This window comes from Capra hircus, chromosome 27, assembly GCF_001704415.2.
Source record: "Capra hircus breed San Clemente chromosome 27, ASM170441v1, whole genome shotgun sequence".
In the NCBI taxonomy this organism is placed as follows: domain Eukaryota; kingdom Metazoa; phylum Chordata; class Mammalia; order Artiodactyla; family Bovidae; genus Capra; species Capra hircus.
The window spans coordinates 29,930,703-29,943,049 of NC_030834.1; the positions used below are offsets into that span (position 1 = coordinate 29,930,703).

Consider the following 12,347-nt stretch of genomic DNA (forward strand, 5'->3'; position numbering starts at 1 on the left):
AGTTTTGTGAATTTTTAATATTCAGTCATCTAAAACTTTAAAATAGAAAATTCCAAATTGAAAGGGAAAACTAGAAATCTAGATTTGAAAATAAGTGGGTTTAAGGAACTGCTTACAATTTTGCCTCTCTATATCCTCCCTTAAACATCTTAGTAAAACTACTGTACTGAAACAAGATGTCTCTTTGAACTTCAAGTCCTTGCCTACATTTTAAAACCCTCAGTGTATTTCAAAGATAAAATCTCAAATCATCTACCAGTATAAGACCTAGAAACTGTTAAATCAGCAAGACGCTTTCCATATCCGTTACATCTACAAAGGCAAAAGCTGACAGAAAAAATAGAATCCATACACAAAAGATTTTAAAGGAAATACACATCTGTAAAATAAATATTGAAAGTACCTTTCCTTTTCAGATCTCTACTCAAGACTCTGTTCTCCCCCAGGAACAACTTTTCCATTTCTTTAGCCCACTACAAGATTTCATAAAAACCTAACTTAAATCATTCTACAGTACAAACCCACTTGCTTTGCTCTTGTTTTCTTAATAGCATCCATAGAACATTCCTTCAGTTATTTGAAGATCCATATTCCCAAGTGATATTTTCTTCTCCACACTCAGTCCATTTCCTGGAGCCTCTAAGAATCTTAAACAGAAATGTAATAAGGCCGCGTATGGGGACTTTATTTATTTATTTTTTTGCATATGGGGACTTTAATGGCACCTTTAATAGGTCACTCTTCAGTCTCCAAAGTGAAGACGACTTCAACGGCCATCAGAACACAGGTTTGAGAAACCCTAAAGGTAGGCATTTGACATGGCATATTTTGTGATATGCTATGCTTGCATGTCCTAAGTGAATCCAACACAGAAGTTAAAATCTCAGTTTACTGTAGTTACCATCAGGCTGGCACGTCTAGCCGAAGTGAGCCCCTGAAAACCATTAATACCACTGCCGCCAGCCATGATGCATACCTTGACCTGTGATTGGAGTCAGTCTTTAAGGGAGGTGAAGCGTCAAGATCATTAACTGTTTTCGAAAAAAGAAAAATCTAAACTTTGGTTAAGTCCTTATAGTTGATAACTTATGAAAAGGTAAGACTTAAGATTGAGAAGTCATAACAGCTCTGGTTTAATTACAGAAGATGGACACTTCGAGTAATTGCTGTGAGGTTCCTGGGGCTTGCTGACCTCACTCTGCTTCTCTTCTCGAATGTCTTCTCTATGTCGCTGTGAATGATAATTCCAAGTACAATATCTTGGTTTGAGAAAAGGATCAAAGAGCTGTAGCTAACAGAATCTCAGAGATAAAATTTGCTTTACTAATTTTTAATCATTTCTCTTTCAGAACTTATGTTTTATATCAAGAACTTGGCAGGTATGCTCTAACAATGATATAATCAATACCATTTTAATATACATTTACATACTATTTTTCTTTCATGGATTTCAAACTGAATTTCTGCTTAATTAGTTTCTTTCAATATTCCTGGAGGGTAGGAAAGGGAAGTGTTTCCTTATCACTGCATAATAAATGGTAAAACCCAGGAAAATTAAGTCCCTTGTCCATGCCCTACTACTGAAAACAAAGCAACGTCTGTACACATGATGCCCCTCCTAGTCCCCAAGACTTGATGGCACAGTCAAATCGTGAGCAGCATGAAGTAACTTCCCTCCTCTCTGTTTCCGCATCTCATTCCTGCCTGTCTTTCAAAATTTAGCTCCCATCCCACATCCCAAATACAGCTTTTTAAGCACCCATTTGGCTCTTCTCATTCAACTAAAAATCGTATTTTTCACATTCATTCTGGGAGAATGGCACAACCTTTATACCTCCTTACAGAAGAACTCATATGCAAACGTTTTCTACAAACAAGGCACTTGATATATATCTGAACGGCCTTCAGTGTTCACATTTTTTTTTTTTTTTTGAGAGAAGGAGACAAGCATCTTAAACATCAGAGCGCTGATTCATTTTTATAATTTATTGCTTCAAATGCTTCAAACTATGGGAAATCTTTGGTAAAAATAAAGACAGGAAAATTTTCACAATAACTTCACACAAAGCATTGCACAACAATATTCAGTACACACGAATAGAGGAATGTTCAGAGTCCTCAGTGAGGAGATTAACTGTACAATGTTCAGAGTTCTTCATTTAAAACAAAACTTCATAAATATTTAAAATATTTCCTAGATTCTTATCACATATCAACATTTATATTTCAAACAGTATGTTGTCCTTTAAAGGATTTATATTAAAATAAAAATAATTAACAAGTGGTTTTTTTTTTTCTCTTGCCTAATATACAGCATCAAGTTTCCTCCCCAATTCTGCTTAATTCACATAAAACTAGAGGGAGGTAACTAAAAGTTCAGTATGGTTCTCAGTCAAGCCCTCTGTGGAAAAGAGGAAAATGTTTCATGTCTATTTGTACAGACATTTCTCTGGTGGTTTATTTGTGCAGTCTCAAACCGGACAAGCTTTAAGTTGATCTAAATGAGTTCTCAGCTCAGGACACAATTCAGTTAGCAGCAGTTCCATCAGCACCTGAACCAAGAAAGAAAGAAAGAAAAAGTCTTTTTCTCTGAAGATTTATTCAGATATCTACATCTAAGACTAAAATCTAATTTTAAGCCTGAGATGCTCCTCAGTGAACAAGTTACTCTCCAAAGGAATCTGTATTCTATAAACTCCATTCAGATTGATTTATTTCATGGTCCATTAACCATCATCAGACCATCAGGGTATTTAATATTGCTCACTATTATAAGACAGACAGCTAGGAAACAGTTTGCTTTGTTGAAATAAGAAAGCGAAGCAGTCAGGCAGAGATGTTACAGCATAAGAGAGAAACAACAGCAGCTAGGAAGCGGAGGTGGCATCCACTGGGAGTGTTGTTTTTTTTTTAAAGCAAATTGAACAGACAAAAATAAAGCAGAGAAAATGGGTTCAGAGTTATAAGTAATAAAAATGATTACGAGTATAAAGAATTAACATCTACCCCCATATGTGAACAGAAATGTACAACTGAAGAAGCAGTGAATCCTCTGGGAGGCTTTACTCACATATAGCAGGTGCTTATTGGCTCTCTTTTCTTGAAGTGCATTGAATATTTTTATTATACCATAACGGGCATTTTGCTGTCCAACAAGGCTCTGAAGCATATCTGAAAAATTAAGTTTATATTCCGAGCGGCCACTGATACAAGTGCCCCATGCACAGACCTTCAGTGAGAGGCCGTGCCCTGCGCACACAGCACGTAAAGGCTCCGAGGAACCTGAGGGGTGGGTTCCTGCCAGCGTTTCAGGAAAATATAGTTTTTTGACAGGCATTTAAACAGAGTATAATTTTAATACCCCAATTAAAACCATAGCTCTCAAAACAGGGATTTTTAAAGTATAAAATTCTGTTATCTAAAACATTGTTCCAGTGAAATTATAACCAGTACTGTTCTTTTGGGGACTCTCAGTGTAATTTCTTAGCAAGGGACAAGACATGATTTGAGAGAAAAAGGTACGATCACTTTTTTTCACTGTAAATAATGTTTCCTAAGTGGCAGATGTCTTAGTGGGGCTGACGACACTCCCTTTCTGTCCGACTTTCAGGAGCAGAACCCAGGCCTCACCTGGAATGTTCTCGAGCAGCTTCTGCTGGGCTCTCTGCTTTGTTTCCTGGCTGCGCGCGCGGCTTTGTTCTTGGCGTGGGATTGTGTTTGGCGGCGCCAGCTTCCCATTGGGCCAAAAAGCATCCCGGAAAAGGTTGATGTAGTAAACCAACATTTGCTCACTGAAAATCCAGTTCACTGTGTCCCGAATTTGTCTTGTAAGAGAAAAATATGTCTCGGATGAGGTTTTTAAAAATTGTATTCTCTGTTTCTCAAAAGGCATTTATCAGTGGGTAGGTTAAGATACAGTGTGATCTTGGCGTTTGATGAATAAACTAGGAATTGGATTTTTAAACACTGACTCTGAAAGTTATTTTTCCTTTTGGTAACACTGATGGCCATTCATTCCTGCAGCTCACATTTCCACCGTTACTGACTTCTCTAAATGTTTGCCACACGGTGTCTTTCAATTTTGAAAGGCAAGAACTGAGAGGGGATGGATTCATTTGAAGCTGGCAACTACTCTAACTGTGCACGGTACTTAACATACTAATTTCTCCATAAAGTGTTGCAAACTGAAAACATCCATCCATGTAAAGACAGTGAAAAATGGCCTGAAGACCTTCCTGAGCTCTGGCAATCCCGGGGAGAAGCAAGCTTTTTCACGAGTCGTCCCTTGGGGCTGCTGTGGCACGGGGTGCTGGGTAGAGTTATCCAACCCTGGAGGCATCTCACAGGCTCACGAGGCAAAGAGGGGAGAAGATACCCCTTTCCCCACAAAGAGGAGCATTCTGAGAGGATACACTGCCGTCCAGCCACTCCAACCTCCCACAGGAATAAATACCGACAGACCCTGACCCGCAGAGTTGTAAGTAAGTGGCTTTCTCCCCGGTCACTCAGGTCTTCCATAAAGCTGACTTCAGCAGTCCAGTTCCAACCACCCACGGGATCACTGCTGTCAAGAGACCAGCAGAGCTCACAGGGGAGCTGAGCTACAGTCCTGAGGGCGGAGGGAGGTCTCTACAGGAAAGGGGAGCAGAATCACCTTTGACTCTTAGCACCAGGAAGGCCTGAGACTTCAAACTTAATTCACAAATAATCAATCAAACAGCCCTTTAAGAATGTGACATCCCAACCAGATTTTTAAAGGGATGATGTCTGGTTTTCAGGAACAGTATCTGCAATAGATGTTTCCAGCCCAGCACTGTGCACAGAGTAACCTAGTCACCAGTGAAGCCGAGTCCACCATGAGTCAGAACCACGGTAATCCTGTAACTGCATGTCTCCTAAGACACTTCCCAACACTGCTTAGACTAAATAAAATAACTTTATTTATTCAGTGGGACTTCTGCTTCAGGAGAGAACCTGCTGACCTGCCTAATAAAATCCACATCACTAAACAGTCTGTCTTGCCTGGAGTCTTTGGGTTACTCACTGGCACTGCATGAAGAAATGAAGAAGGAAAATTTCAATTCGCAACTTAGAATTAGGTGAGTGGCTTTTACCAAAGGCCATCTCCTACATATGTTCTATCAATTCAAGTCTGACTTTGTATTAGCCAAAACCATAGGAAGCTTCTGAAGCCATTCTGGCATGTGAATGACAGTCAGTACCAGGCAGGAGGCACGTGGAGCTGCTGCTGAACTTCATGGTGTGGCATCGTCTGCCTGAGGCAGAAGAGCAGAGGGCGAGGTGCTCCGCCACCTCTCTACCCGAGGACAAGCCCCCGGAGCCAGCAGCCTGGAGATGCCTACCCGGTGCCCCTCCCCCGGCCAGGAAAACCACTGAAAACGTGTTCACCACTTTCAACCCGCAGCTGCTCATCTTAGCAGTAAGAGCCAACATCATAAATCGGAGCAAGGAACATACACATGACTTTCTGAAACTGGAAAAGAAATGTGCAAGTCTGGAGTTCTGAGAAAAATGGGGCCATTCTGAAAACTTTATCCAAGGCCTGTCAGTACTAAGTTAAGAGGTTTTCATCAGACTGAAACTGTAAGTTAAACAGGGCATTTTTCTGTTTAAAACAAAAGCCCACGATACTAAGTCAACCAAACAAGTCACTAACACCATTAAAAAAAATTCTTAAACAGAAGTAAATTTTGAAATATACTCTATTTGCAAATGAATAAAAATATAAAATGTTCTTTATTATGTTTCCCACAAAATTTATAAGATTTGTGTAATAAAACTATCACTTTAGCCTTGTACATATATTTGACAACTAAACCTTTCACTTTGAAAAAATCTGATAATCATCTTAAAACGTATTTTGCTGTTAAATTGATTTTCCCTTCAATTTTAGCATTTGAGTCTCAGTTTTTCTTGTGTGGGGAAGTCATGTTGCTGCCAGTCTTGAAGAGTGCTGGGTATAGAGTACATAGAACCCCTTATGTATATGGATAATGTGCTACAGTTTAGAATACACATATGGCTTATATAGCAGTGTAACAGGATATACACACCCCTTCGATGGGGGAGCCTGGTGGGCTGCCGTCTATGGGGTCGCACAGAGTCGGACACGACTGAAGCGACTTAGCAGCAGAAGCAGCAGCATGGATACTCAGGTATCATCTAACAAGAGGATATACTATTTTAATGCCATCGCAACTCTAAAAAAAAATGTATGGTGTGCAGACCCTTCAAATAAATACCGGACATGTGATGCTCATCCTACTTTCCTTTGGCTCAAGAGTCTAAGCCTTTAAACTGATCCCCATCATGTGACATAAAAATGTTGCACGCATGGTACTAAAACCAGTCATTAGGGTCAACAGAGAACTTTATAGAACAGTCTTCTGACCCTCACCAGCCAGACAGCGGGAGCACGCGAGTCATCAGGGTCAACAGAGAACTTTACAGAACAGTCTTCCGACCCTCACCAGCCAGCCAGTGGGAGCATGCACCAGCTTATCATCTGGTGCACCGTGTGTTCTAGGGGAGAGATTCTTGCAGAAATTTGCTTCCCTCTCCAGTCTTAGAATCATATCAGAAATACAGAGAGAAACTAAGAGACCTTCATTTGTGGAGGTAATCTGACTGTTGAGGCAAAAGGTAGGGCATGAATTCAAATACTAACTTCATGCAACTTACTTGTTGATGGTTCTTCCAAAAGTGACCTGAACGAGAGCAATCAACGTTCTTCTCACCCATTTAAACACTGAAATACAAATCAGAGGGAAAGCATCACCATGGGCGATCACAGTCGTGACGTCTTCACAGCAGCACAAAGCATAAATCTCACCATGTCATTCAACCTGAGTCCTGACACCAAGTCAGAGGCGATGAGCTCCAGGATTTGCATCTAGGTTAGCAAACTTCTCTACCCAGGAGAATTCTAATAAGCTTTCATTTGCTGCTTAGCAACTGATGAAACCTACAGGTTTTTTGTTTGTTTGTTTTTTACAGCTTTTCAATGCCTAACAACAAATGAGCTAGCAAGTGGAACTAAAAACTTCATGAGTCCTTGGGCTGCTGATATCTTGTTTCCAACTAGTGGACGGTGCAAACCCAGACAGAAGATTTCTGTCTGGCTTCTTAAAGCCAATGTTCTAACAGTGCTGTGAATGAGAAGCATCTGCAGTCAAATGTTGACAAGTATTCTGAAATATTAATGAACTGCTGGGTCTAACTGCTCCCTTTGAATACTGCTGTGTAGACCAAGGGCTTTATATATTTTTATGCCTGTGGGGGAAGAAAGGGGAACTGGGAAGACCCAGGATCCCGAGTGAGCCATGGACCCGGCGCAGCTGCGCCACTGCCTGGAGCAGGCGGCCGCCATCCCCTCCTCCCAGCCTCCGGCGCCTCATCTGGGAAAGGGCAGTGTTAACACAGACTTTTTTTTTTTTTTGCTCAAAGAGTCGCATCAATATTTTGTGTCAGAGTTTTGTGAAGGGTCCTTCCTACAGACCTAAACTCTTAACTATTAGCATTAGATTAGGAGACACATTGCTTTAAGTGTAGAATATGAATATAAACCAAAAGAAGGCAAGGAAATGCTGTGAGGATATTTTTGACCTGCAAATTAGAATCAAAACCAAATATTCCCTTTATATATTCACCTCTGTGCACTGAAATGTTTAGCTCCTGACACACGGCTTGGCTATGATGGAGCCAGGAGTTCAGGTCTCCAGCACCAGTAAGGAAAAAAAGGAGTAAATTCACAAACACCTCTGTACAAATAGCAGCAGCAGTTAACACAGACTTGGAACTAGGCTTGAAAACATTCTCAAGTCATTTCTAACTTTTAAAATGTGTCCAGGTGCAGTAATGTCAATCCTTCAAGCAAGAGTCCTGTCCTGGAATCAGAACCATGCCTCAGAAGTGCCCTTCATGTTTGATGGAATTCAGAGCACCAGGGAGGCATGTGTCTGTTGGGGAGGATCACTGCTGTGCACCTTCTAGAGCAGCAGAGAGGTGGCCACACCCAGAGAGGGTCTCGGACACGAGCAGCTCCAGGAAGAATGCCTGACACCCGAGTGCCTGGTCATAAATATTTAAAACAGCTGTATTTCTGGTCCCTTTTCATAAACTGAACTAGAACTCTGCTACAAATTCTCTCCTGCTACCAATTCCCTTGACTCTGGTGTGTTTTCCTAACCTTCTCTAGTCCCCCAACACACACACACAAACCCATTATTCCTTCCAAGGACTCATCCCTTTAAAGCCACAAGGCAGCTGCAGCAACACTAGGACTTAGCTGATGGCAAACAAATCACATCTCATTATCAATGATGTTCTATTTATTGCCCTCTGAAATGTCACTAGCAAAAGAAAACATTCTTCTGAGCAGGCATGAGGAGGAAGTGCACACTGCAGAGACAGGACTTGGGGCCTGACTCCTGGCCTGACTGCCTCTGACACGTCCACCTCTCTCTCAGTCTCCCTGTGGCAGAGAGAACACACTGACCAAAGGTGAAGACGGTGCTTTCTCACTGTTACCAGCTCTGGAGGAGTCATGGTTTAACAGACCAGATTTCACTGAGAAAGAGTCAGACTCTCGGTGGGTGGAGGAGAGGTTTTTTCTGCCTATACAAACATTAGCAAACATCTCAAAGTGTCTAAAATATAGACCAGGTATAGCTTTTTCATCTGAAAGGATCCTTCAGGCTTAGACAATACTCCATCGTGTGGATAGTTCTTAATTTAACTACCACCTGTTTCTGAAGTTTGACTTAGTTCCAAATTTTCATTATTAAAATTATGCTCAAATGAACATCCTTATATATAAACCTCTGCCTAGAGTTTAGAATTTAATTGTGTCTGTTGCTCAATGTGAATTACATTTTGGGAACCCTTATAGTGTAAATATAACTTATAAATATAAAGGTAAATATAAACCCTTATAGTGAAGGAAGATTCTATCTCTGAGATGTTTCTGTTTCTCCTAGGGAGTTATAGCTAAAACCTAAGTTCCTAAAGTGTTTGCTGATTATTTTAGATTTGGTTTAGAGGAAGAAAGAAACCACTAGTGCTCTAGCAGCTCAGTCAGTAGAGAATCTGCCTGCCGTACAGGAGATCCAGGTTTGATCCCTGGGTCAGGAAGATCCCCTGGAGAAGGGCATGACAGTCCACTCTAGTATTCTTGCCTGGAGAATTCATGGACAGAGGAATCTGGTGGGCTATATAGTCCATGGGGTCCCAAAGGGTCAGACACAACTGAGTAACTAACACACACAGTAGAGAAAGAAAAACTTAAATGACCAAAGCAAGCCCAGCACCAAAAATTTTCTTGCCTATTCATTTATCTACCCAAGCATTTTCTTAATCACCTACTATGGATCACAGATGAGGCATTATAACAGACACCGAGGATTAAAAGACAAAAAAGATGTGCTCAAGTTTATAACAGCCCTTGAAAGTTTCTTCATCTGCACAGAATTCTTTAAGTGGCATGTTAAGGGGTATATAAGTAAGAAGCTACACACAGCCTAGGACCAACTCTCAGCACTCTTTGCCCCAAGGGAAGAAATGCTCATCCAAGGGGACAGAGGCCAGGACACTCTCAGGGCAACACATACTGGCTAGTGGCATGACTGTGCCTTGTGAAACCTGGCTCCCCCCATGTGCTTCCTCTTCTAGGCACTCAGGTGTGCCTTTAGGCACCTGTCGCATCTCTAGCTAGTACCTGAGGCTCCGGGTGTGCCTGAGTATGCTGGCCTCATGACTCAGAGCTGGGGGCTGTGCAAGGTGAGCGTGGGCAGAGGGTCCCACTCAGGAATCGAGACAAGAGCCGAGCAGTGCAGTCTGACCTTTGACCCAGTGCTGCTCTGGGACAGAGGCGCCCGTGCAGGTCTGAGCAGAACAGTCTCCTGATCCTCTCGATGGGGGCCGTCAGGGCAGGAGTTCTCAACATGGCACTGCTGTCACTCGGGTCAGGAGAACCCTGTGTGGTGGGGCTGCCCAGGGCGCTGGGGGTGTACATGCAGCAGCCCTGGCCTCCACCCAGAAGATGCCCGAGGCGCCACCCCACAGGCTGTGACAGCCAGGAATGTCTCCAGACATGCCCAGTGTCCCCAGGGACAAAAGTCCCCCACGCCTCTGTGGATGACCACTGCCCTGGGGCAGAGAGGTGGCTGAAAGCACTGTTGGCCACCGTGCATCCCTGGCCACATACCTTCAACAAGTGGCTCTTCCCCTGCTGTGCAAAATCAATTTTTGTATACCTTTTGGTGATGAAGTCATGAGGCTGTGCTAAGTCCCATGAAAAGAAATTCAAAGCATTCCAGCCTTGAATTCAATTCTTTCTATATTCAAATTCTATTTCTTTCAAATTCAAAGCTTTCTATATTCAGAGGAACAGGGGGCAGGGTAAATCAGGACCCTGCATTCCAGGAGCACAGAGATGATACCTGTCCTAAGAGTTGACCTTGGTGTCTGGCTGGCCTGTGAAAGTATCTGCTGGATGGATATAGATACAAGTCTGCTTCAGGAACAAAGGGATGTAAAATATACGTGTGTCCATGTGTGTATAGCCACCCAACCTGAAAACACGACTGAATCGTAACAAAGAGGCTTACTTCCTCGAAGCTCAAAAATCTCCCCAATCAACATGAAACAGGGTTCAGCCAAGGCATCCTTCCTTCCATCCGCATCATCACCATAATCTGATAGGTCACTGTCCTCCTCTGCCTCCTCCTGGGGGAACAGAAAAGTCACAGAAAGCAGGTCACTCACCCAAGACAGATGCAGGCACCATCCCTCTTGCAGTGTCAGTTCTGAATGACGTCAAGGTTCAGCCTCACACGGTCCTTCCACTTCCCTACATGCAGAACTCTAGGCCTTTTCCAAAAAGGTCAAAGTGTATCTAACCCCAGGGAAAACCTTGATCCCAAGGCCTTACTCAAGCTCTAAAACAATTCTGAAAAGCCTCTGTCACTGCATTAATGAGGAGTGAATTCGCAGATGACAAAATAGCTATCTAACCATTTGGGGTTTTAAAAGGCTTTTCAGCTTAAGTGATTTTAAATTCACTGTGTTTTACAGGCATGTATCATTTAAAGTAATTTATTTTTAAGGCTCTGAATCAAGCTGTTATTCTGTATTTCAGCTGGTCTCATTTCCTGATCTCCATATCAGCAATCTTCAGTTGAAAACTCATTATATGCCAGGCATCAGGCCAGTGCAAACGAGTATGAGGCGGCTCTGGACTTTGAGAGGCTCTGAGCTCTGTGCGGGGGTGACCAGGAGACACGTGGCTGTTTCTGTAGTGGGGTACAGAGCGGAGGCAGAGGTGCAGACATCAGCCAGAAGATGACAGCCGAGGAAGTCCACTCTTCTGTCTGCAGAGGGAGCAGCTGGCACTGTGGACCAGGGCTTCGGGGTTGGACAGCAGAGGAGCGGCCGGGAAGTCGCAGAGGAGGAGTCCTCCCACCACCAGAGGCTGCGGAGAGCAGGGAGGAGCCACAGACCAAGGAGGCCTCCCCTTCAGAGGGCAGATTTCTGCAGTAACTGGGCCACAGGGTACATGGCAAGAGGTTCAGGGATAAACAGGAGGTGGCAGAGGTGAGGGGCCAAGTCAGGCCAGACACAGCACGTACGGCCGTGAAGGAGAGAGGCAGGGAGATGCTCGGGAGGGAGGTGGGCATGGGATCCCCTGTGGGCTCTGCTCCAGCTCACAATGCAGCAGACGCTCCTTCTGCGGTCACTTCCTTCTGTCCGAACTCATTAAACCAATTCCGGTGAAGAGGCAGATTTCAGAGACGGGCTCGAGTATTTTGCTGGAGAGCCAGGTGAGGGCCACAGCCCGAGTAAGGAGCCCGCAGGAGGGAAGCCTGAAGCCCGGTTATGAGATGGCCCATGTCCGCTGTCTCCCTCTATTCACTCCTTCACCCACTAACATGACTGCCAGGTTCATCTTGCTTCACAACACGCCATGGCTTTCCATCCCCTGAGAATAAAGCTTGAACCCCACAGCCTGGCACAGCCTTGCCCCTCCTTCTACCCTCTGCCTCATCAGCCCCCTTCCTGGAGCCGTCCCCCAGTCCAAGACCTGCTGGCTGTCCCCTCATACAGCCTTGCCTCCTGAACCTCATTATCAGCTCCAACTCCTCCATAGTGAAGGTCCCCATCCCAGGGAATGGCCAGGCGGCTGTCCATAGAGGGGCTCCTGCAGAACTTCTGCCGCATTCCACCTACCTACCTGCTTACCCATCCTGTCCCCCAATACGACTGCAATGGTAACTCAAGGGGGTTGCTTTCTCCCCACGTGCAGCAGGCCTGCCACAAACACCTGCTAC

General features: G+C 43.8%; 1 protein-coding gene across 1 annotated transcript in view; it reads right to left on the bottom strand.

The window, feature by feature from the left end:
* The window catches only part of SNX25 (sorting nexin 25), a 92,447-nt gene continuing 82,066 nt past the window's right edge, over positions 1,967-12,347 (bottom strand). Inside the window, exons 15-19 of the mRNA XM_018042009.1 lie at positions 10,629-10,746; positions 6,703-6,769; positions 3,631-3,824; positions 3,071-3,171; positions 1,967-2,552 (exon numbers count right to left, since the gene is read on the bottom strand). Coding sequence (XP_017897498.1) covers positions 2,472-2,552; positions 3,071-3,171; positions 3,631-3,824; positions 6,703-6,769; positions 10,629-10,746 — 561 coding nt within the window. The 3' untranslated portion in view covers positions 1,967-2,471. The remainder of the gene's footprint in view (positions 2,553-3,070; positions 3,172-3,630; positions 3,825-6,702; positions 6,770-10,628; positions 10,747-12,347) is intronic.